The 25593-nt window shown below is 48.5% G+C and overlaps 1 protein-coding gene across 1 annotated transcript; it reads right to left on the reverse strand.

The window, feature by feature from the left end:
• Positions 1–2315: 2315 nt before the first annotated feature.
• GGT5 (gamma-glutamyltransferase 5) lies at positions 2316–23004 on the reverse strand. The gene is made up of 12 exons (XM_059485046.1): positions 22707–23004; positions 14881–15011; positions 13244–13333; positions 12034–12223; positions 11081–11238; positions 10526–10675; positions 9975–10108; positions 8747–8949; positions 7254–7345; positions 5987–6096; positions 5546–5653; positions 2316–5344 (listed from the first exon to the last, which is right to left on the reverse strand). The coding sequence occupies exons 1-12, from the start codon at positions 22865–22867 to the stop codon at positions 5198–5200; spliced, it is 1674 nt and encodes a 557-aa protein (XP_059341029.1). The 5' UTR covers positions 22868–23004; the 3' UTR covers positions 2316–5197.
• Between the last annotated feature and the right edge of the window lie 2589 nt (positions 23005–25593).

The following is a 25593-nucleotide window of genomic DNA, read 5'->3' on the forward strand; positions in this document are numbered from 1 at the left end:
GTCACACATTTTCCTTGCCTGCACAGTTGCTGCAAAAAGGGATGGTGAGAGTCTGTGTGAAAGAAGCTCTTCTGAGACTTTTGTTTTTTCTTCACTGCTTTGATCAAGTCATGAGTAAGCAACAATAGTTAAACATCCAATACAAGCTTGTTTTTCTGCACTTTGCATTTTATGATGTCATACTGCAGGCATGAAATATCAGAGTTTGAGGAAATTAAATTTCTAAAAAAGGACACCATGCAGCTACTCTTGTTTAAAGGTAAGTTACTGTTAACCAGACTTTTAAGGAGCTCTCAGAAATCCTTGTCTGTTATGGAGCAGCTGAGAGTGTTTGTACCTCCATGAGGGGGTTTGGTGCGGGAGCAATACATCACATCACATCAACTTAGCCAAGACCAAACCCAAATGATCCAGGGGTTGTCATGCTCTAGTGGTGTTCTTGAAATCCTTGATACACAAGTGGCTGTAAGTTCTCTCATCTATTTGGCTTGTGGAAACTTCCTGTCAGTTCGTAAGAACCTTAAAATACAGAAAAGAAAATGAAAGTCTGAAGTTTTAGGCATCATGCAGCCTCTTTCCTAGAAGTGTCTGGAGCTGAGGAGAGCCCAGTCTCACAGAATAAAGTGAGAGCCAGATGATGCATAAATCAGAGTCATGACTTTGACATACAGGTTTGCTTATATCATTTGACCCAAAGCTTTTACCAAACGTGTCCTGGGTGTGCTCTGGCTCCTTTTCCTGAGCTCTTACTGGTGGTGCTGCTTTAGGTGCAGCAAAGACAGTGACTGTAAATGACCTCTACTCACTGTGTTCCCTTTTGTTCCCTCAAGAGACCAGTCTGGGGCCAAGCCTCTGTCCCCTTATTGCCAAACTAGGACTTTCACTTTTCCACTTCTTGTAATTTCACTTCTGGTGCTCCCCAGTGTCAGGCTGCCTTTGGAATTGGGACTAGCTGAATTCTTTCTTGGCTAGGTGTGACCTGGGAAATAAAGAAAATCACTACACAGCAAAATAAGCTTATTGGAATCTTACATTCACTACAGTTAGTCTAAAATAGGAAGGGAACTGATTTCTGGGAAGTACCTGATGACAATCCTGATTTCTGGTACAGGTCTGAGTGGCTGCTGCTGGGCTGCATCTAACAGTTTGTGGTGCAGCACTTGTTCTTATGTTCCTGAATTTCCTCTTGCTAGTCAGAAAATTCCCCTATTATTCATAACCTGTGTTTAAAAGCTTCCCCTGTGGAAAGCTTAAAACACTCCTAGTTACAACTGTTCTTACAAAATGCATTTGAATTCTTGACTCTGCAGAAGTTGCTTTGTTTGGTTGTTTTTTAGCAGTAGGAAAAGCAAAGGAAGGAAGAAGAAGGAATTATTAAACTGGGCTACAGCTGCAGAGGAAGGATTTGTTAAACTGAGCCACAGCTTGCACTCACTCCCTATGTTTTTAAAAAGCTGTGGATACTTGTGCAAGCTGTAGCTATCTGCATCTCATTTGGACATATCTGTACACAGAGCAGGCACTTCTGCCACCTGCTTGGAGACCACATCCCACTACTCACCCTGTGCATCAGCAGCCAGATGTCAGGCAGTGGTTCCTGCTGTAAAACTCCAACTGCACCTCCAAACTGCTCAGCTTATGGGATGCAGGGAAAATCTTCAGGCTAGGACAAGAGGGAATGCCTTTAAACTGAAAGAGAGTACATTTAGGGTACATATTAAGATTATATTCTTGATTATGACAGCAGTGAGGCCCTGGCAGAGGTTTATCCGGAGAAACCCTGGCTGTGCCTGCCTGGAAATGCTCAAGGACAGGTTGGATGGCGCTTGGAGCAACTGGGTTTGGTGAGTGACAGGGTTTGGTGAGTGACATGCCTGCCCATGACAGGGGCAGAACAAGATGGTCCCTGAGGTCCCTCATCATTCCATGTCCCACCTCTTGAATGCTGACTCTGCTCCTGGGGGCACACAGAGTGTTGGTGAGGGCTGCCTGCAACAGGACACATTCATGGCTGATTCCAGCTGATGTGAAAGGAAGCTGTGCCATTAAAAGGCAATTCAGATCGTGAGCTGGAGGGTTCACCTCTTGCCCCTGTTCTTCAGTCTGACATTAGTACAAGTTTCTTTTGGCACCCACCCAGCCTCTGCCAGGGAACAAAACTCAGCTGTGAGAGACAAGTGGCACAAGCTGCACCATCCCTCAGCTTCTCCAGCAGCATCTGAGGTGTTTCTCCATAACTGGAGAAACACCTGCATGGAGTCCTCCTGTGCTTGTGTGATGGGGTAGGCAACAGGTTTAGAGGAGAAAATCCCAAACAGGTTTAAAAACACTTTATTAAAATATAACTCAAAGACTTCATTAGAAAATAGAGCAGCCTCTGTACAATGATGCTTTAAAAGTCCATGTATGTTGCTTTCAGTACAAAAATAATGCTCTTTTGTTGGGAGGAGCAGGAATGTGGAGAGACCAAACTGAGAGGCTCTCGATCCACACAGATTTCAGCAGCAGTGAGGAGGTGGCAGGGTAAGAGCAGAGGTGCCAGAGCAGGTACAGTCTCAGCTTCACCAGGTATTCTGGAAGTCTCTGCTGTGCTGAGACATCTGCACTCCTATTCCCTTCTGTCTTGCAAATTACATCTGTCACGGGTTTTTAAACTGCTTCAGTGGCTCACTTGCAAAGTTAATAGCAAAGCAGTTAAACTGCAGTGAGTGCTGGACTAAAGATAATATTTCCATGTCTTTGTGGTGGGAAGAAGCTGTGATATTGCTGCACTGGAAAGGTGACAGGCTGGAGTGCTGCAGGGTGCTTCACCCTAAGCTGTGTCAGAAGCAAAGGTAAAGGAAGACTTTGTTACTTGGTGACTTGGGTTTTCTGCAGTGGAACATGATGGAGAGGGACCAGAGGGTGCTGAAGGTGGCCCAGCAGGCAAGCTGGGGGTGCTGTCCCTGTCTCCAGCAGTGCCACTCTCAGCTGCTGCCTGTAAACTCCCAGCTCAGTGGGGTTAGCTGGAAATACCCCCGGATCTCGCCAGAGCCAGCATCCTGTCTGGGCTGTGTCTGGGGCTGCTGCAGACGTGTCTGGCCCTGTCAGGGCTTCCCCTGTCAGCTGCTATTCCTGACACCACCACCGTGCACCCCAGAGCTGCCAGCTGGGACAGGGGCGTTCATCAAGGCAGAAAACTTCACCAAATTAGATAGATTTGGTTTCTTTGCTGGTCATAGCCAAAGTGAACATAAAAACTGCCCCCCAGCATTTGGGGCTGTTTCCTTTCCCATTCACAGCACTGTGATGCTGCCTCTCAGGCTGCCAGGCCACTTCCACAATGAGTGAGCAGCTCTGATGGAGAAACCATTCTAATGGAGAACCCTCCAGCAGCCCTTCCTGAGCTGGGGGATTTAAGATGAATTCCACTTGGCCAAGGAGGGAGCAGGGCAGTGCATGGAGCTGGCTCTGTCCATGAGTAACTCGATTTCCAGCTTGTGGTCAGGACCTGGTAACTCATCAATCATCCCCTGCTGCAGCAGGGCAGTGCTGCAGTCCTTGGGGTACAACTTGTGAAGGAAAACACACGTCTGGCTCTGGGCAGCCTCACTCCCACCATCACTAAAATGCAAGTGAAGGCTGGGATTTCAGTAAATGGATGGCTTTTTTGGACAGGCTTTGAGGGTAAAAACACTGGTGTAAAATCTGGCTGGTCTTGTTTTAATTTGTGTTTTTTAATGGTGTGTGCTTGTTTTATGTTTACAGAGGGATTCTATTTGTTGGAGACCAGGGAGTCCCATGGGCTCTGTGTGTGAGGGGGAGGCTCTGCTGGTGCCTGGCTCTGGTTTCACAGTTTCACAGCACTGTGCCCATAGGGCAATCAGGCTCAGGAGCTTTCAGAAAATCGAATTTTGGAGGATTCTGGGAATTTGACCTTGTATATTTGAAGAACTTTGGGGGTTTTCTGAGTTTTAGGCTTTATTTTCACGAATGTTTGATTCTCTTGGCAATTTTGAGCAGGGCAAGGCTATGGATTAACTGCAAAAGACCTTTTGCATCCAAGTGCAAAATCCAGGACCTTTTGTGTTCAGGTCTTCTCCAAAAGTTTTCCTTTTCTGTGATAGTTCTTAGAGTCCTACAATGCCCTCTGTGTGGTCTGAAGGGAACACTAGAGACAACAGGCTGTGGTAAACAGGGATTTGGAGCATGGAGGATATGGGAGAATTCTGCTAATGCCTGATAATGCTGCATCACTTCTCAGCAGTCCTGGTGAGAAGGCTGAGCTCAGGGCCAGGCTGGGCTCAGGGCTGCAAATGACATCTCCTGATCATGTACACTTTGCAATTTGGAGGAAGTTCTAAAGCTTCCAAAAGCAGCATTTCCACTGCCCTCCTGACCTGCCTTCCCTAAGCTGATGTACCAGTGTTGAGGAGGGGGAGCTGGCACAGACCCATCTCACCACAGGGAGAGGCACCTCCGGGGAGCTCAGCTGAAGCTGTTGGTCCCAGGAGCAGGGAAATCACACATGCCCCCATGGGAGGCTGTCTCAGAGTGTGCAGGCTGGAGGAGGTGTTGGTGCAGTTCCCCTGAGCTTGTGCTTGGGGGAGCTTTGCACCCCAGGGCAGAGAGCAGCAGGCAGGGCAGCGCTTGTGCCATGGTGTGATTTCATCTGCCACTTGGGGAAAGCTGGGCTTCTTTGGATGGGAAAACAGAGGGAGAGTGTGGAATTTTGATCTCTTCCCTCTCCAAATCCATGCTCTAAGCCTGAATGCTTCAGATTTTAAAATCCTGACCCTACAGATGCTCCTTGTTCGTGGCTAAAATACTTCTGTATTTCACATTGCTGAGCCCCAGCAATAGGCTTATTGTGGAACAGCCTGAAAGAAACTGAGATTCCATCAGGAATGGAAGACGCAGCTGGGCCGTTTCACAGTGATCTCAGTGGGGTTTGGACCAGTTTTCCTTTCACACTTTGTATTCTCTCCTCCTGAGTAACTGATGTGCTCAAGAAATGTGTTCTATGTGCATCACATAATGAAAGGTGTAGCTCTAAACAAGGCTGGCTGACCTCTCCTTGTATTGCCTGGGGTGACCTGCAGGCAATCCCAGGCTGTGCCCATGCTCCAGGAGACATCCTGATGGGAATTAGTGGCAAATCCAAGCAAAGCATGTTCTGGATCTCCTGTGGCTTTGTGGATGGTGATGCCATTTCACACTAATACCCAGCAGACTTCCCCAGCTTCCTTTTATCAGAGTAAGCAGAGATGCACTTTCCTTCCTTGGAAATTCCCTGTACAACATTCATTGCAAGTTTATCTTGCTTCTCTTTATGTCCTCTTCCCAGCAGGCCAGTCTTAACCTCCTGTGGGGGGAGAGAAGAGGAAATGGAGTGAGTGGGGCAGGGGCCTGGGATCTCAACATTGCCAGGTGTGAAACAGGAGGATGTGTGTGTGGAGCCTGGCTGAGGAATTGAGGTTTAAACAAGAAGGAGGTGAGCCAGAGGCAAGATAAAGATTACCCAGGAGAGTTACAAAGCAATCTGCTCCCCACCAAGGCCACTCACCTGGCTGAAAGAGTCCTCAAACAGGACACTGTCCCCCTGGGTGTGCATGACAGGAGCTGAAATGGCGTGTTCCAAGTCATAACCAAACCACAGCTTGTTTATAATTGCCTGCAACAAAATAAAACAAATCCCACACTGCCCAGCTGGACATGGAACCTGGCCTGTCCAAGCCAGGCTGCACTGAGGCAGACCCACAGTCCTGCCAGCCTGGTGTCCTCCTTTTGTGGTGACTTTTGGGGGAAGTAAAAGAACAGGATGAGCATGTAATACTTCCCAGAATGCTTTCCCTGGCCTACAGTCTCAACTTTTAGTGACTTCTAAAGTGCAAATTAACAAAAGCACCGAGGAGTCAAGATGCAAGGAGAGGTGAGTAGGGACTGACCGTGGTTAGAAATCTGGGAGGGCTGGAAAACCTGGCAGCTTGCTGTGGGTTTCACTTACCATGGTGGTGGCACTGATAATCCAGCTCCCCCCAGCTCCTCCAATCACCAGCATGTCCCCTGACTTGGAGAGGAGGATGGAAGGCACCATTGCTGAGGGAGGCTTCTCTCCTAGAGCAGAAGCAGAGATATTATTCTTTCCATGTGGCTCTGAACAGGGTAGGAGGAGCACAGGTTCTTCTACCTTGCCTTTATTTTGTCTCCCACACAAAAAAAAGCTGCTCCTTCCTCAAGATGCTCAAGATTTCCAGAAAATTTTCCTTGTACTGAAAGCCCATCTCCCAAGAAAATGGGACCTTTTGGCACAAGCTAAACAAGCTTCTCTTGATGCAGGACAGGGCATCCTACAAGTATTCAGGACCTGCTGCAGCTCATCCAACCAGATGAGGAGCCCTCAGCAGAAATCCTGCCCCAGCAGCACTGGTGTCCTCTCCCAGCAGGGACAGCTGATGGCACAGAGCCATGTCTGCACCAACAGAGCGCACAGAGCTCAGTGCAAGCCTGCACAGCTCTGTACTCAGAATCAGACATGAGCCTAAAATATCACCAGGCTTCTTTTAGCAGTAGTTTCTCCACTTCTTCCCTTCCCTTCAGCCAGTGATCAGCTTCAGCTTTTTTTTTTTTTTTAACCTCTGATTTCTCTGGCTAGAAGCCAAAACTCCTGTATTTCCATACAAGGAGATATTTGAGTAGACACAGACTCACTACAGGGCTTTATCCTCTTTTAGTCTGAAATAAACTTGCTCTCATCCAGATGTAGGAAAGGAAAGAGTGTAAACTTACAAGTGTAAGTTTACAGGTTGTTCCTGCCTGTGGTGGTGCTCACAGGGGTCCCAGGATGAGGGAAGAGATGAGGATCTGACTCCATGTTTCAGAAGGTTGATTTATTATTTTATGATATATATTATATTAAAACTATACTAAAAGAATAGAAGAAAGGATTTCATCAGGAGGCTTGAAAGCAAAGGAAAGAAAATGGAAATGATAATATAATCTTGTGACTCTCAGACAGCCCAAGACAGCTGGACTGTGATTGGCCATTAATTAGAAATAACCACATGAACCAATCCCAGATGCACCTGTTGCATTCCACAGCAGCAGATAATCATTGTTTACATTTTGTTCCTGAGGCCTCTCAGCTTCTCAGGAGGAAAAATCCTAAGGAAAGGACATTTTATAAAACATGTCTGTGACACCTGCCCACTCGCACACAGCCTGTGTGTCCATCCCCTGGCCCTGTGCTTTATTCTGAGGATGAGGATGCTCACCTGGTTTAATGCTTCTGTTTGCTATGCAGAAGTCAGCAAGTTCATTATTTAAAATGATCCCAGTTTGGTTGGAATACACAAGGGAGCCAAACCTGCAGGGAGGAAAGATGAAGCCTTTTAGTGCCCAGGGTTCTCCTGTTGTGAATGACATTTACTGCACATGGCATCCTGTGAGTAACTTGTGTCTCCTCCCAGCCTGCAAGTGTCCCAGTGAGGGTGTCCAAAAGGAATTTGTGCTGCTGCTGGTGACAGAGATGAGTTTCCTGTTACAGGTGCCACAGAAATTCAGCAAGAGCCTCAGCAATTTCTTGCATCCTCCTGAATTATGGCAGCCCTTGGAGCTGATGCTCATGGATCTTGGCTGTCACATGAAAAAGGCACTCCTGAGACAGAGTAGAAATTCTCCAGAATAGAAATCCATTTTGATTTAGGTGAAATACACATCTTTGAGTCTGTGGTTAGAAAACATAGCTATGTAGCCTGAGTGCAAAGCCTAGGCTCAGGGAAACTGATTCAGTGAAGAACAGAGATAAGGGGGGGAGACAGAGGGTGATAGAGAGAGACAGAGAGACTGCTGTGAGCGCAGCTCAACCTGACCTAGGAATTCTCTCTGATAAAGAAGAACTAGCAGCAAATGTGACGCGAAATTTGTAAAAATGAATATGTATGAACCTATTGTGAAACTGTATGCATATTTATTTGAGAGGGGTGATAAGACCTTGATCTTGGCCTTATCACTCAGCGATGCAGGATAGTCTGGATAACTCAGTCCCTCTGGGAGACAGAGTGCCCGAGTACCCAGTCAGCTCACAGCTGTGGTTACCCTTAGCAAGCTCATTGATTTCAGCTCTTTAGTGATATCAGCTCTCCCAGGATTTCAGCTCTTTGCTTGCTAGGTAGGGAGCCCTTGGCTGAGGCTGCAGCAGATGCGAGAGAGGACAAGGAGAGGTCCTGGCGGTTCCACAGTGATGGTTTCTTGGGGAGTCTGTGAAGGGTCCAGTGACAGCTCTTCTGTCAGATGGGCTAAAACAGCTCCTTTTTATAGGGTGTAGGGGCATCCAAACTTGTCCAATAGTAAGGGGTAGGGCAAAAGTGGCCTATGGGGTTACAGAGATGAGCTATGGGGCGGGGGGTCAGAGACAGGAGCTTATTTTGCTGTCTCATCATGACTCAGCAGCTCCTACTGTTAAGTCTCAATCCTCTGTGGAGCTCTAGTAAGCTCTATGGAGTCTGCTACAGAGGGGGATAAAAAGGGACCTGAAGTTCCCAGAAGTACACATGTCTTTTAAGGAGAGTCATCTCCACATGCATCCAGCGCTGTAATAAACATACCAGCTTCACAACTTCCACAAAGTTGTGGAGTTTTTGGCCCTCTCCACAAAACACCCCCAGCTCAGAAGCTGCCTAAACCAGTGAAGCCCAGAGGTTTTGCTTTGCCAGCGAGCCCTCCCAGGTGCCCAGCCTGTGTGAGTGTCCCCGGCCCGGTTACTCACGGGTAGTTGATGGTGCTGGTGGCCGACACGGCGCTGCCGTCTGCAGCCAGCACGGAGATGTGGCTCGTGCCCAGGCTCCTGTGCTGCTCCCTGAGGAGGGGCTCCAGCAGGCTGTAGTGGCTCAGCTGGTGGTCACCACGAGCATCTATCCTCTGCCTGGCAGACTCAGCAAACTGCTCAGACAGCAGGGTCTCCACAGGCACCTGCCAGCACAGCAAGGACACTGAGCTGGGCACCAAAGCACAGGCCCCAAGTCAGAGCTTGGGGTGGCAGCATTCAGTCCCAGGCCACTCTCATCCCAGAAAATGGACCAAGCTCAGCACCAGGGCACCTCAACCTGTGCACAGCCTTTGTCAGGCAAGTGAGTGCCTGCCTGCAGCTGAAGCTGCAGAGTAACAGCCTGATCCTGATCCTGATCCTGATCCTGATCCTGATCCTGATCCTGATCCTGATCCTGATCCTGCCCTGCCTTGGCAAAATCAGCTGCATTGCTCTTCAGCAGCAGCTCTAAGGATTTTCATTCCTTCCAGGCTGCACAGAAGGAGTGTAGGAGTGTCAGGGGGTGGGATGGTCGGGATGGACAGAAACGAGAGATCTCTGAGGCCAGGTCAGGAACTTGGGGTTCATTGCAAAGGGCCTGGGTGCAGGGCCCTGCTGGGAGCTGCCAAACACAGCTGGGGCAGGGCTGAGAGAAGAGAGGGGCAGAGAGGATGGGAGGGTGAGAGAGTAAAAGGGTAAGAGAATAAAAGGGGTAAGAGGGCTAAGTTCTGGTTACAATACAATAAATCTTCTTCTGTGTTGAATATTCTGATTCTCACTAACCAATCTAGTGCAAGATACAAATCCTATAGCATTTCCATACAGCCTGTAAGAATCATTACATCACCATACTGTGCTACATTTTAAACCCTAAAAACTCCTCTTTGGGCCCTTCTGCCAAGCTGTAGGGTCTGCTCTGACCCTTGGGCCTGTCTGCAAGCAGAGGGTGTTGTTCCATCAAAAGGGGATCACCTTCAGCTGGCCACACCACTGTTTTCCAGTTGTTCAGTAACTGAGGGATCTCAAAGCTTGCTTTCATTTCAATCTCACTTATAGTTTCTATATTCTCAAAATCTTTTGCCAGACAATCATATTTATAAGGCTTTCCTGTTTCACCTTCCCCAACAAAGGAGCATGTCAGAGCATTGCTCAGTGCTGTAGCACTGTACCCACACACCATGGAGCTCACCTGGGCTTCAGAGAAGGCTGGGTCACTCATGTGGGGTCTCAGCATGTTGCCAAACTTCAGGGCCTCTGCAATGTAGTGATAGGTTTCTATCTTCTCCTCAGGTGTTGCCAGTGATGTTTTATGGAATTTATACTCTGTGGAGCAGGATGGAATAATTTTGTTAATGGACCAGAGACATTGTTTTTTCAAGAAGTGTAAAAAAAACAAAGGTTGAAAGGAGCCTCCTCTTCCCGTCCCAGTTCTTATCAAGTTTCCCCTCTGCTTTAGCAGGATGTAGATGCAGAAACAACCAAGTACCAACTTCCACTGTGACTTCAATTTGTTTTGAAGCTTTGGGAAAGCCTTGCATCCTTTGGCCTCTGCAGCAGCTGTGGTGATGCTGACCCACTGTACAAGTGAACCAGTTCATCCTCCTGCTGCATAGCATGATCACACTGCTGCTTTGGGACCCATTCTGGCTCAAAAACTCCATTTCTGCCTGTTGCATTTTATCACTCTGGAGCAACACTCTCTGAAAACCCGTTGCTGACCCCTTTCCATTAGGAATTTACCTTCCAATACCTTGAGGATGAACATGAGCACTGCACCTCCCATGGGTGGTCCTGGAGCAAACACTTTGGTGTGGTTGTTCAGGGTGATGTTCAGAGCTGAGGACACCTGTGCTTTGTACACCCGAAGATCCTCCAGTGAGAGACTGGACCCTTCAACAGAGAGAGACCCAGGAGCTGCCATTAGCACAGAAACTTAGATCTGCCTACATCAGAGCCTTGGTAAAGCTTGTGAGGAGCTCAAATTCCTCCCACCCAGCACAGCACTGCCCTCACACATCCTCATGTGCTGCCAAACCCAGCATGTCACAAAGCCTAAAGGAATCAGAGGGGCAAACACAGTGGGCAAAGGCCAGACAGGGGGTGGTCTCAGCCCTGCTTCTGGGCCTAAGTTACAGGAATTAGGGAAAGGTGGCCTCTTCCCATGTCAGGCACCACCCCAAGTGACAAACAAATGGCACGGGTTGGCTTTCCCCTGGTCCAGGCTCACTGTGACCCAATGGCTGGGAGAAAGGCCAGTTTTTATGTGTGTCAGGACTCCCTGTAGCTGTTACTCACCAGCCTTGCTGATGTCCTCCACCAGGGCCCTCCCAATCTCTCCCTCATAGAACGCAGCAGCTCCCTGTTCCGCCACGGCTCGCAGCGTTCGCTGCAGCGCTGGCCACCGGAATGACTCGCCGAGATTCAGGAATCTGCCACCAGCACACAGCAGCGGGCTGTTCAACAAGAACATCCATCACTGTCAGCACCCAGGACACCCCTCTGGCTGTCCAGGACCCCTGCCAGGGGGCTCAGGGACCCTGGCACAGAGCCCAAAACACCTGTGGGTTTGATTATGACCCGTGGAGCAAATTACCAACCTTAGATAAAGATCAGCAAGCCACAACAGTTTAAGTAGAATATTAGTGAAGTTATCACAACATGGAGATGTAGATTTTAGGGTTTTTGGTATGGGGGCAAGATGGAGGGAACTGGGTGTGTCCAGCCTTTCTCCTTCTTCTTCTTGGCCTCCATCTTCTGCTGTGATGTTGGCACTCACAGATTGGTTTAGAGTAGAAGCTCACTGTCTAACATAGGTGATAGGTATTGGGAAGGAATTGTAAACATTGTACATGTAGTTTTTAGTATAAAGACATAACACAGCCTGGGGGCAGGCAGAGTGCCTGGAACTGTCCTGCTGGATGGACCTCAGCAGGGCAGGAGAAATTTTTTTATAGATAAGAAACAATGAACAACCTTGAGACCAAGAAATGAAGAGCCCTGACTCCTTCTTCAAGCACCGGGCTGGGAAAAGAGACTTTGGAACTTTTCTCGGAATCACTCTGACCAGCTAGAGATCCCAACACATCACTTTTACAGCATGAGCTTGTTCTTGCCCAAGCCAATGACATTTTTTTCCTCCCAGGAGCTGATCTGGGTTATGCATGCTGTGGACTTTCCAATGTCAGAGAAATCATCTGAAGCTGAGGGAACAGTGGCCCTCACCCTGCAGTGCCATCCATGGCTCTTACCACAGGCTTTTCCCTGGTCCAGAGAAGGCTGAGTGATTGAGAATTTTTTCCAGAACTGGAGAAATGACCAGTGGCTCTGAAAGCAGCTTGATGGTTGGCTCAAACAGGGCTTTCCATGGCAGGCGGCCGTGGCGCTTGTGGGCTTCCTCATAGCCCCGGAGCTCTCCAGGGACACCAATCCAGCGGGGACCTGGGGAGCACAGCAGCACTGTCACACTCATACAGCACCCACACAACCCTGGTTTGGGGGTCCCACCTCTCTGAAAGCTCTCCAGTCCAAGTCTGAGCTGGTAGAGGCAAAAGCAGGCTGGGTTTGTTCATTGCCTTTTCCTGTTCATGTATTTCTCTGTTACTGAGCAGCAGGGGTGTGGAGAGGCTGGAGCCAGGCCTGAGGTGTGCTGAAAACATAACAGGCAACAGGCAGGGGCTGCAGCAAGGGAGGTGACAGCTGGGCACTGGAGAAATGGCACTCCATTGGGGTGGGGCCTGGGCAAACATCAGAACAAGGAAAGCAGTGAAATTCTACATCCCTGGGGAAATTTTAAAATGAGACAAGACAAGCTGTCACATGTCTGACATGCTCCTTCTTTAACCCTGGGCAGCCTGAGCAACACCTGACATCACCCTGCTCTGAGCAGAGCTGCAGCTGTCCCTTCCAACCAGAGTTGCTCCTGATTCCTTTTCAGGCTCTTCCAAGGGTAAGAACATCTCCAGAATCTAGGATACACCCCAAAAGACAACATTCCAGGGAAGGAGAATGAACACAGCAAGAAATGTGGAAAGATCCAAGATGTGCTGCTAAAGCAAGAGTGCCTGAGCCCAGCAACCCAACCCCTTTGTGCCAGCATGTTTCCCCCATCTGTGGACATGGCAAGCACACAAGATTGATTCCTTTTTTCCCCAAAAGCTATTGATCTTATTTTTCTCTGTAAGAACTTCTGGGGAATGAGAGCCTTGGGAAATCCAGTCTTGAACTGCAGACTTCCTAGAGAGGGAAGTTACCTTGTGATTTCTCCTCATGCTGGCTCCCCATTGCCTGGCTGGTCAGGTTGCCAGGAACTTTTTGTGTTTATGGCCCTAATCTTTTTTGTTACTTTTGCAAAAAGCAGTCCAGGCAGAGGGTGTTAAACTAGACAGAACTGCAGATCAAGCCAGTGAGGTGCTCAGCTCCCCACCCTGAGCTCTGTGCACACAGGAGCTCTGTCCTTACCAATGTGGAAGCCAACACCACAGCCAGACAAGAGGTTGAGAGGAAACACTCGTGGGGCTGTCTCACGGGCGTTGATCACCTCCACTGTCCCTGGAAAGAAGAGAAGGGAAATACATCATGTTGTCCTCCTGCAGCAGGTGAACATCACCATTCAATCATCACTGCACGTGCTGCTGGTCCAGAGTTGAGCTGCTCTGGAGCCTTTTGCCAGGTGTGCCAAGTGCACCTGCGGAGTCAGCTGTCAGCACAACTTGTCCTTCACTCCTGTGCTTTTATTTAGAGCAAACCAAGCAGTGCCCACCAAAGGTACTGAAAGTACAGGGATAAGGCCAGGGCTTGTCTCCAGGCAGTGAAGGCTCCCCCCGGGGATCATGGCTGGGATATGGGCTGGGATATGCTGCCTCCTGCACTTCTTCTACAGATAAGACATGTCAGAGGCATAATGTGAGCCTCATGCTCCTGGGAGGGCCATTTACCAAATGATGATGAGGCAAGTCTCATATCTGAAGCCATATTTTGAAGCCCTCTATGTATCAGGGAGCTTGAAAGGACAAAAACAAACCCAAACCCCCACTTGCAGGCACTCATATTTCAGGTCTAGCCTATCACTTTACTCCTTCTCTGCCTTGTATTTGTCCCTGTCACAGTCCCAGAGCCAGCTGTGCTGCAGGAGCCCACAGTGCTCCCTGGTGCACTCAGAGCCTCAGCTCTGTGCAGCAGCATAACTCAGGCAGCACAGGAGGATTGTTGTCAGGAAACAAAGTTCCATGGCTCTGCCAAAAGGAAAAAAGGAGAAAAATATAGGTGGTCTGCCAAAAAGGAAAAAGAAAAAAAATATAGGTGGTCTGCCAAAAGGAAAAAAAGAAAAAAAACATAGGTGGTCTGCCAAATTAGGCTCTTGCATAAGATACACCCAAACAATGCCAGATTTGTGACTCGATGAAACTACTTGGCAGGGATTTTAAAATGATTATATTGTTACAGTGCTTATTGTTGATATTACTATTAGATATATAAGCTCTGGGGGTTTTTGGAAGCCAAGACTTAAAAACTCCCACGTTGAAGACATAAAAGCAACCAAACAACAGTGGAGTTTAAGCCAAGCACAGAAAGGCTCCCCAGCAGACACTGAACCTTGCCAGGTTTAGATTTCTGAAGTGGAGATGCATCTCCTGGGACAGGAGGTGTCAGCACTGCATGGGGAGTCACAGCAGCTCTGGTGAGACAGCCCCAGGGCCAGCAGGCACTGCCAGAGCTGCTGGGGCAGCACAAACCCCTCAGGTGCCATCCCAGGGGCTCAGCTGGCACTGCCAGCCCAACACAGCCAGCACAAACCCCTGCCTGCCTGCTTCTCTCAGCCACTCACACCTGCCTGCAGGGATTGTGTGACTTTGGGATTGCCTTGGAGGGGCAAGGAGGGGCAAACTCAGCTCATTTTCTATCAAAGCTCTTTCCTCCACACACACATTTCTTGCTGTGAAATGACAATCAGAGCTCCCTGTGCTGGATGCTTTGGATTAAGAGCACAAGTGTGCTTTGTGATGTAGCTTTTATATTCAAAATATTGCTCTGAGAGAGCAGGCAGGATTCTGATTTGTGTATCTGCAGAGGGACAGGGCACCATGGAGAGGCCATACCTGTGCTGGCATTATAGATGGTAAAAACGACCCCACCACCCAGGCCTGAGCTCTGGGGGTTCATCACTGAAGTGCAGATCAAGCCTGCAATGGCAGCATCCACAGCTGAGCCTCCACTTTTCAGGATGTCCCTGTGGTGGGAAGGGAAGAAAAAAGACACTGTTAAAATCCAGGAATGTCAGGATGGAGGAACCACATGGAAATGCCTCCTTGGGACCCCTGCAAGCTGAGGAGAGCAGCTGGAGAAATGCAGTGTGGGGCGTGAGGGGCACCTTCCTCAGCTGGATAAAAAGAACAATTAGAGGGAAAGAAAGGAGGGTCTACAGGAGGAAAGAGCAGCCAGGGCCAGACCTTCTGGCAGGCTGGACTTGCTCTGGGGAAAGAGTTATGGGAGAGAGAGAACTGCAGCTGCTCACAAATGCTGTGGGCTGAAAGGGACAGCAAGACATGGAGAAGGATGCTCTGAGCACAGAAATGGGCTTCCCACATACTAGGAACCAACCAACTGATCTCTAGCTTCCCAAATGCCATTCCTCATAAAGGCACATGCTGGTCAACTGGACAGGAGCACTGAAGTGGGAACACTGGGGCCATGTGAAGCAAACTCCTGAGAAAACTCCTGTCAATTAGCTTTTCATTGTTCCCACAATGTGACTTCTGGGCTTATTAGCACAAAAATGGCCCAGCCTGCTCCCTGTATTTCCAAAGATAAAACCAACAAAGAAACAAAAAAAAAAAAAGCTGAAAAATCCCCAAAAAACCAACCAACCAAAAAAAAAAAAAAACCAACCAAACAGGAAACGAACCCTCAACTGCTTCTACCAAGGCACACATTAAGGCAGCCTCTTGCTGCTGACAGCAATGAGGTGGTTCTGTTACAGAAACTGTCTCAACAAATGCTTCCCTCAAGAACATCTGAAAGCCATCATTTCCTTGCAGTGGAAATGGGGTGGCATTTCCTGCACAGCCAGCACTGGGGTTTGCTAGGAAGGCTCCTGACTGCTTCACTGGGTCATTGCTCAGATAAGGCAAAGCCAGAGGGGAGACTGGAGCAGTTCAGTGGCTGCAGTGCAGCTGATCCCAGGGTTTGCATGGGAACACAGCACACACAGAGGCTGATGTTTATTTTCCATCCACGGAATAGCTGTGACCTGCTGGCTCAGGAACAGGATGCTGCCAGCAGGCAGGCTGATGTGGCTTTCCTTTGTTTCCCCAAGTGCCTCAGAACCATGCCTGCAAGGAAATGACATGTGGACGAGTGGGAAGAAAAGAAATAGTAGGGAATATCAAGCTGTCTCTTTCGGCACGGCTTTTGGCCTCCTGGGAGCTCCCTGGCTGTAAAAAAAGCAAAGAGCAGATTTAATTGAAATTCAGTCAAGACAGTATAAGTATAAAAGACATATTTGCACCACTTGGAAAGAAAGATGTAGGTTAAAAAAGTTCTCAGGATGTTCAGGTTGTACACCTTCAGTTTGTGTAAAACCTGTCTCTCAAACATTTTGACTCCCATGTGATTATTTTACTGTTCTTTCAATGATTAAATGCCTATGTCCATGAAAGCAGAAGGATGGGAGTTTACATGGCTGTAAAAAAACATCTGACCATGGAGACTGAGGCTCAGGGTCACCCATCCAGCCCTTGCAGCAGGGGATGGACTCACCACACCAATGTCCCTGGGAGGTGCTTTTCTGAACCCAAGCTGTTAATGGCTGTCTTTGTTTGGAAAGACAGGAGTCTGCTAAGGAAGGCAGGAGCCTCCCCTGAAATGGAGAATGTAAATCCTCCCCACCCCTCTGAATTGCTATAAATTTTAAATTATGGGGGCACTCAGGCAAAAATATGGGAGCAGGAAATAACAGTTCTTTAATAGTGAAAGGGAAAAAAAATCAAAGGATAAAATAAACAATGCAGTATAGTAGAACAACAGTGACAGAGTCAGAACCCAACCTGACACCCTGTGGGTCAGGGTGTTGGTGGCAGTGCCATTGGAATTGTGGCTCAGCCCTCCTGCAGTGTCAGGGGTGGTTCTGTTGGAGCAGGGGGATCTGTAGAGAAGGATGTATTCTTCCTCTGAAGATCCAGTGGGAGAAGAGGCAGCTGCTGTTCCTCTGGGGAATCCAGTGCAGAAGCCGTGCTGGTGTCTCAGAACCTCTGGATTATATCTGGGTAGGAATACTTGGCTCCTCCCTCTGGGCTCACATCTCCCAATGGGATGCTGTAGTTCTTACCAGCCATGCAGTGACACTCAATAGCTGTTATCAGCAATGTCCCCTCATGAGGGAGGTGTGAATGTGATCACTCAAAGAGAGAGATAAGGCAAACTGCCCACTTGACAAAGATAATCTGCCATACAGATGGTAATGGAAAACATCTTGCATTGCAGTCTTCAACAATTGCTGACACAAGGGCTTCCTAAAAAACTCAGTCACCTCTGCAGAAGAGCCAGAAGTGTTAGAAAGATGGAAAAAATTAGAAAATTTAAGGAAAAAGAGGGAAGAAGGACTGCTGCACTGAGCCGAGACAGTGTTCCCCAGAGCCCCTGGAGAGTGGCCTGTGAGGGAACACATGTACAAAGCCTGGTGACAGGGAAAGGCATGGATCTGACAGGGAAATGCATAGTTCTGGCTGGGAAATGCATGGTTCTGAGAGGGAAAGGCATGGATCTGGTTCTGACAGGGAGGGGCATGGTTCTGGCAGGGAAAAACAGCTTTGAAAAGAAGCTTGGAGATGGTATAGTGCACATTTCAGTGCAATGTATTAAGACCTTAACATGGAACATCAGGGACATTTCCAAAGCCTGAAAAGCACCATTCTCACCCAAATTCACAGCACATTCACACTGGCCTCCAGCCTTGATGCCTTTCCCTCCAGCCTCTCCAGAGACTGAAATTCAACAGAAAATACAGAGCTGGCTCTTGGCGTGTCACATGTACCTCCCTGTGCATGGCTCACTCATTTCCAGTCACAGACCTGCCCTGGGGAATTTAGGGCCATTACATATAGCAAAACCACATCTGGATTTATGTCCCATTACTTGGCTCCCTTCAGATGGATCTCTGTTGCAACGAGCTCAGTTATAATGCAAAGCCCTTCATCAAGTTGTGGCACCTCACCAGGTCTCCCTAGAGATACCCCAGAGTGCTGCAGCTGACAAGATCTGATAAACAATGTTTTGTCCCATATCCTTCCTGACAATTAGCATTGGGGTTTAGTCATTAATGGAGTTTCCTTATGAGAAGGAGCAGAAGAGGGTGTTAACAACCAAATCCCATTCCAGTAGCAGCAAACAGGGACTCACCTTCCCTGGAAAGGGTGAATGGTGGCACTTTGCTCACAGCAAAGATGGGCTGTGCTGGACTGCAGACCAGACCTCTGCTCTGCCCTAGGCTAGAGGGAGCCCTGAAGCCCCTTTAAACACACTGGAAATGCTAATGTATTAAATTTAATAATTAATTAAACGATGGCGTTTTTTCTGCTAAAGAAGGCTGGGGACTGGGACACCACCCATTACACAGCAGCTGCCTCCATAGGATTTATGAAGAGCAAAAGCAATAACTGCTTCTGTGAAAAAACGCCAGTTACCAAATTTAAAATGCACAAGAAGGGAAACCAAATCCTTTGGGATGCAAACATTCTTCAGAAATCTGCTGGGCCATCACTGAAAAGGATTTTTTTGCATCAGATTCTCTGGTTAGAGCTGAGTTTCTCAGGGCTGCAGACGTTTTCTGACTGTGCAAGTCTCACCATTCTCAGCCTCCCCACACCCTGTCCCCCCGGGGTGCTGATTTCAAAGGCTGGTTCCCAGGGTTTGTGTGAGGCTGCACTGGAGGAGTGGGATCAGAGATGGCTGCTGGGCCAGGCTAGGTCAGCTCTCCTTCTGCAGTGAATCCCATCACTGGGAATGAACATTTGTCCTAAATGTGTCCCTGACCTTATGCTGGCTCTTGCTTCTGCTAATTTGGGAAACAAAGGAATGCAGAGCAGTGGATGGCAGAGCTCAAACAGCACACACTGGTAGGGAATGTAGAGATTTTTTTGCATGCTTGATGAAAAGAGCCTCTTCCAGGAGGGAACAAGAGTTGAGAGCTGGAGGTGAGGTTTGAGTTCCTCTTACTGTCTCCTCAGGGCTCTTGACATGAGGAGAAATTAGTGAGGTGGGCTGTGGTACCAAATCCAAATCCTTGGGTAAAAACTGCTCTGGTTCTCCTTTTAGCCTCCCGTGCCTCTTCAGCAAAGCATTTCACTTCATTCAGGGACAAGTTTTCTCCCAGGGCAGGGTTTTAGTCTCTGGACCAGGCAGCTGTACAAGGCTGATTTCAGCCCCCAATTTCCAGCAGAACAAACAGAGCAAGAAACCCAACCTTGCTGAGCACTGAGAGCTGGGCACTGATGGCTAAGGGAAAGTTTAGCTCAGGAGCTGCCAACATGGATGGTGACAGGCTGAAGGCTCACTGAGACTGCTCACTTTCTGCAGGGACCCAAAGAGTTCCATAAAGATTTCAGAAATCCAGAGTGCCTGAACACAATCTCCAGAGCTGGAAAACACATGAGCCCTGAGGAGTTTTCCCCAGCCCACTATCCCACTCATTGAAATACAAGATTCCTCCTCGAGCAAGAGACTTAGTTCAGTTATTCTCAGTGAGTTCAACTGACAATTCTATTAGGAACACACAAAGACTCCCAAATGGAAAAGAATCTCAAACCAACAGAGTATCATGTCATTTCATTCCTGACAACTCACAGAGCATGTTGTTTGAGTTTATCTTGAAAATAAACAAGATTTTTTAATTAAAGAAAAAAAATCTGTGAGTAAGTCAGAGATTAGGGGCTGCTTTTAGATTCCAAGGCTTTAGGCACCAGACCAGTTCTGTGAGCATCCCCCACACGGATTCCTGTGAGCTTTGGGGGATTTGCAGGATGAAAGGGGAGGCTGTGGGGTCACAGCAGGAGAGAGGGACTGCAAGGTCAGTGAGGAAGAGCAGGGACAAACCAGCTCTGTAGGGTATCTGGGGACTGGCATCTAGGGCTGCTTGGCTTTGTTGGCTTTGCCCTGCTCTCACCTTGTTGCTGAAGTGTCACATGAACTGCCAGTTCACAGGTGGGGACAGCAGGGCCTAATGGCCAGGACTGCTCTCAGAAATTGGATTTTATTGCTCTTGCTGTGACAAAATTCCTAAAATCTTATTCAGCAAAGATGAGGCAGGAAGGAGCTGTGTTTTTATCATCTCATGGTGCTCCCATCAGGGAGCCTGAGTCACCCTGCAGAGTCACACAGGAGGTCACAGAGCAGAGCTGATGGCTCTGAGAGGCTGAGCCCTGCCAGAGCCCCTGTGCTGAGGGATTCTCACCAGTGAAAGAACATCATTTTCCCACCTGGCAGTTTGCTCTGAGAACTAATATAGTGCTGAGAGCACTAAAGAGCATCATGTGCTAAGAGCTGACAGCTTAAAAAGTGACATACAGGTGTAACAGCACAGAAATGTCTGGGAGAAAATGAACAGGATCACATGCAGAGCAGTGCAGAGCACACAGTGAGCTTCCTAGAGAGAAAAACGAAGCCACCACTGTGGGCCAGTGGGATGGAGAAAGAAATATGACTACAAGGAAAATGGCAAATATAATATAAATCTTCTGGTCCCAAGCTCTCTTGCAGAGGAACATTTTTATGAACAATTTTACTTTTATTATGATTTTTTTACAAGGACATGCACAGAAGAAGCTGGGAGAACACAGGAGTTTGTCTCATTCTGAGTCTAAGGACAGCATGAAATGAGCACAAAGATTTCCAAGAATGGCTGGAGGCAAAGGATACCAGGAAGAGCAGCAGCACTCATGCAGCAGCAGGGGAATAGGGCTGACCAGGCACAGGGTGAGCAGGGCAGAGCCCCGGCACAGGAGGAGAGCAGCCGTGGCTGGGAACATCCCAGAAGCTCGGCAGGGCTGGAGGAGAGAGCAGGACCTGATGTGCAGATGCAAAAGGAAGGGAAAATGAGCTGGGAAGGTGGAGCAAGGGCAGGATTTTGTGGGGATCATTGGCAGACTGTTTGTAGGAAATTCAAGTTGGTCCATCGGAGTGGAGGGACAGCACAGACCTGTCAGCAAGGCTGGAGCTGCAGCTGTGGTGGAGGCTGGGGAAGCCTGGGGAGCTCCTTGCTGAGAGAAGGGAAGGAAGCCAGGGAGAGCCCAGCAGCAGCAGCCAACGAGACAAAGCTGCTCAGTTCTTCACCGGCCGCAGATTTCCGTGCCTCTCACTTCAACGTCTTCCAGCTGATTACAAACTACATCAAGTTAAAGCTTACAAAAGCTGCAAAAACAAATGCAATGGTTTTCCCCAGCAGATTCTTTGGGCAATCCAATTATGTCTTTTCCTCTTTTTCCATTAATAGTGATTTTAAAAGTACTTCTGCTTTCTGAAGAACATGTGGCTTCACATAAAAACCCCATCTCACTGCTTGACAGATGTGCAGCCACTGTATATTTTCTCCAGCTGCTCACAAATGCTGTACATCACTGCCAGAATCAAAGGTGAGACATGGCAAAGTGTGATATGATGGCACCATGTCTCATTTCAGTCCCCCAGCCATGAGGCAAAGCACACAGCATCCATCATGGAGCATCCAGCATCACATGTAAACTTCCATCCTTCTGCTTTCATGGATATTTAGTAATTGAAACAATAGTAAAATAATCACATGGAAGTCAAAATGCTTGAGAGACAAGTTTTACACAAACTGAAGGTGTACAACATGGACATCTTGAGAAATTTTTTAGCTTACATCTTTCTTTCCAAGTGGTGTAAATATGTCTTTTATACTTCTACTGTCTTGACTGTAGAAAATCTGCTAAATCTAAATCTGCTCTTTGCTTTTTTCTTCATAGCAGACACACTTACTGCAGGCTTCAGTCCAGAAACAGACCCCCAAAAGGAAGGGATACCTTTTGTCCCTGCCTTCCCTTCCCCATCTCTGTTGAAGCCTGGCTGCATCTCTCTGCAAGCTCCTCTAAGTCCTTTATCCGACAGATCTACCACGCCACGAAAAGTAAATTTCTCCCTTCTCCACTTAAAACCAGCATTATACTTGCATACTACAAATATTTATACCTTCCAAAAGGCCAAGGGTTTGCAGATTTTTGGAACACTGCAATGACAGTGAACATCATCCGCGGAGGCAGAGGCGCCGTCTGCTCTCCCGGCTGGAGCGGCACCGGAGCGGGACCTGTCTGAGTGCGGGTCCCGTCCGTGAGCCCCCGCCTCGGAGCTCCGTGCGCCTACCGGCCCATGAGGGAGCCCCCGCCTCGGAGCTCCGTGCGCCTACCGGCCCATGAGGGAGCCCCCGCCTCGGAGCTCCGTGCGCCTACCGGCCCATGAGGGAGCCCCACACCGAGCTCCGAGCTCCGTGCACCTACCGGCCCATGAGGGAGCCCCACACCGAGCTCCGTGCCCCTATCGGCCCATGAGGGAGCTCCACACCGAGCTCCGTGCCCCTATCGGCCCATGAGGGAGCCCCACACCGAGCTCCGTGCGCCTACCGGCCCATGAGGGAGCCCCACACCGAGCTCCGTGCGCCTACCGGCCCATGAGGGAGCCCCACGCCTCGGAGCTCCGCGCACCTACCGGCCCATGAGGGAGCCCATGCCTCGGAGCTCCGTGCGTCTACCGGCCCATGAGGGAGCCCACGCCTCGGAGCTCCGTGCGTCTACCGGCCCATGAGGGAGCCCACGCCTCGGAGCTCCGTGCACCTACCGGCCGATGAGGGAGCCCCACACCGAGCTCCGTGCACCTACCGGCCCATGAGGGAGCCCCACACCGAGCTCCGTGCACCTACCGGCCGATGAGGGAGCATGTCTCGGTGTCGGCAGCCACGGCGCCGTGCCGGTACTGCTGGGCAGCGCACCGGGGCTGGCTCAGGATGACCACGAGCGTCACGGCCCCCGCCAGCACGGCCAGGGCCAGCAGCACCAGGCAGCAGATCTTGCCCGTGGACATGGCTGTCCTGCCCCAGAGCAGCCGCGGGTCTCGGTCCCGGCGAGGAGGCGCCTGCCCCGCTCGGGGGAAGTGGATTTATCGCGGGCTGTGACGGAGGTCCCGCGGCAGTGGGCTGTGCCCACAGCGATCACAGCCTTCCGAACATTAAAGCGAACTGTGTTCTGTCTTTCCTACTCTTTTTTATAAACTTTTCTTGCGGATCCACAATCCGCCCTTTTTTTGTGTGTGTTTCTGATGAAAACGTTTAACACATTCACTCCTGAATTTGTTCACTCTGCCCACTACTCCTGCTTCTCACAGCCTCTCTGCCTTCCCATTCCTGGCGCACAAATTACCTAACAACAGTGTGAATCACTGGGGAAATTACCTCAGCCCTACACTGCAAACTCGGGGTGTTTTGTTCCTCTAAAACTACTCATAGAAGTAAAAGCTGAACACAGTGTACAAACCCTCAACAGTAGAAGGTTTGTAGAACTAGAACCTTCAACAGTACAAAGCTAGAACCTTCATCTATGCTATTAGTTTACCTTATATTATTATAATAGGTAATAATAATAATAATAATAATCATCATCATCATCTTAGTGACTTTCTTTCCATATGTACATCTTGCCAGTGTCCACAGCATGCATCCTTTGCAAATGAGCACAAGAGAGCAACTGGAATAAAGCAACACATTGCAAACATTGGTGCCCAGAGGACCAAGAGCTCTGGGGTCCAACCTGTGCATAGCACCTCGCTGGGACAGACCAGATCCCTCACAGAGCAGTGATGAGCAGCAGGAATTGCTGCCCAAACAGCCTCTTAATTATAGAGTTCTCCTTATATTCTAGAAGTTAAAGATAGGGCTCCACATCTGCCTGCTGTCTTTCTAAAAGATGTTACCTGTGGTCCTTTCCCTGCTAGATTTGGGAGAAGGGGAATTTACCTGGGCAGATTTACACATGTGCTTCAGAGCAGATTTTGAACTTGTCCCACTAAATTTTGTCTATAAGCAATACTATTCCACATGTCATATCTCAGTAAATGGATTTGATAGGCTAAAATGTCTTTTTTTGTGGTTACAACCTTATGAGAACTGAAAATAGTTCAAGAAAAAGTTGGCATGAGCAAACAAGCCTCCTCAGCTCTAATGTGACTCTTCACTCCATTGCAAAACATTGCTGATTTTGTGAGTTTCTCAATCCCTACATTACTTTAATGTTTCATTTTTGACAAATTACAGTATCACACTAAAGAATCATCATCCTGCTGTTTCTGGGAAAGATCTTCCCTTTAAACTCATAGCAGGGCTGATCACTCAGTACCAATGAGACAAGTGGATTTTGCCTATTACTTTCAACAAATGCTGTGGAGAATTCAACTTCAGTCTCTCCAATTTCCCCCAGTTTCCAGATTTGGGTTTTAACTCAGCACATCAAACCTCTGCACCTGGAAAATTATCATTGTGCAGTCAAGGAGGAGACCTGGAAGAGGCAAGACAGGTAAAGGAGAATGTCATCTCCCAGAGCAAGGGAGAGGCCAAGGATGGCCTGGGAAGGCCAAGTCATAGTTATGGTTAATAACTATTAATAGTTAGTTATCCCAACTAACTGCTGCTTCCTCTCACAGTCAAAACCCATTTTTCTTTTTGTATGGAAATGAAGACTGAGCCTCTTTGTCTCTTTCCCTGTGCAACCTTTACAGTCTTGGTGCAACATTCAACTTTGACCATATGTGCACTGACCCTCCCATGTCAGAAGATGCTTAGCAGTTCATATGCTGGGATTCAGGACTTTGACCTCTATTTTTCTGTTTGTTTGTTTGTCAAAACTTTCACATTTGCTATCATTGTCTGGGAGCACAGTTTGCCTTGGCAGAAATCTCCACACATAGCCTGCACTCTCTGGTCTTCTGCTGCCAGCATGAAGGGCTTTGTATGCTGCTTGAAAGGGGATTCAAGTATTTACAGACACTTACAGGCCAAGATACACTCTGGGAAAATTAAACTAGAATTTTAATTATTATCAGAATCATTATTCATTAACTTATAAAAAGGCAGAGTATCTTTAAATTGTCCTTTACATTGTTGGGGTCCTGCTACCTCTTTGTCCAAATCTGCAATCAAGAGATCAAATTTGAACATTATGTAATATTTGGAGTACAGGCATTGCTAAGGTTGATGTGAAGACCACAGCTGTCTTTTGGAGGGTAAAAATTATCTAAGGGTGTAAACCCTCAGATTTCTTTCCCAATTTCTCTCTCGGGTTATTACAGAGCTGTTGAAGAGTCTCAGCCATGGGCTGAGTTGGTGGGGAGAGCACAGGGGGACATCTACTGACCAAAGGGGCCAGGGCAGGCTTTGGAGGCACCAGGAGCTTCTCCTTCAGCCTTGCTGGGACATTGTGCACCTTGGTTTGTGTGTTGCACTAAGCCAATGTAATTCCACCTCAAGCCCCAACACGTCCTGACACACACCGAGCTGCCATCTGTAGTCACTGCTGCTCTGACAGTGAAGCTGGTTTGGGATTATGGCAGCATCAGCTGTATTTGAGGAGAAGAAAGCTGGTTGCTGGTTGAAAGACACCCCTCATAACCAGCCCTTAGAGCCTGGAGGTGAGGAGACAATCCCAGAGAGCCCCAGCATCCACACAAGCTGTAAGCATGCTTTCATTTGGCAGAATAAGCCTGGAGATGGCAAATCAAGGAGCCACCTTCAGGGAAGATGAAGACTCAGTGTTGAAGCA

The sequence above is a fragment of the Ammospiza nelsoni genome, chromosome 18 (genome assembly GCF_027579445.1).
Source record: "Ammospiza nelsoni isolate bAmmNel1 chromosome 18, bAmmNel1.pri, whole genome shotgun sequence".
Lineage (NCBI taxonomy): Eukaryota > Metazoa > Chordata > Aves > Passeriformes > Passerellidae > Ammospiza > Ammospiza nelsoni.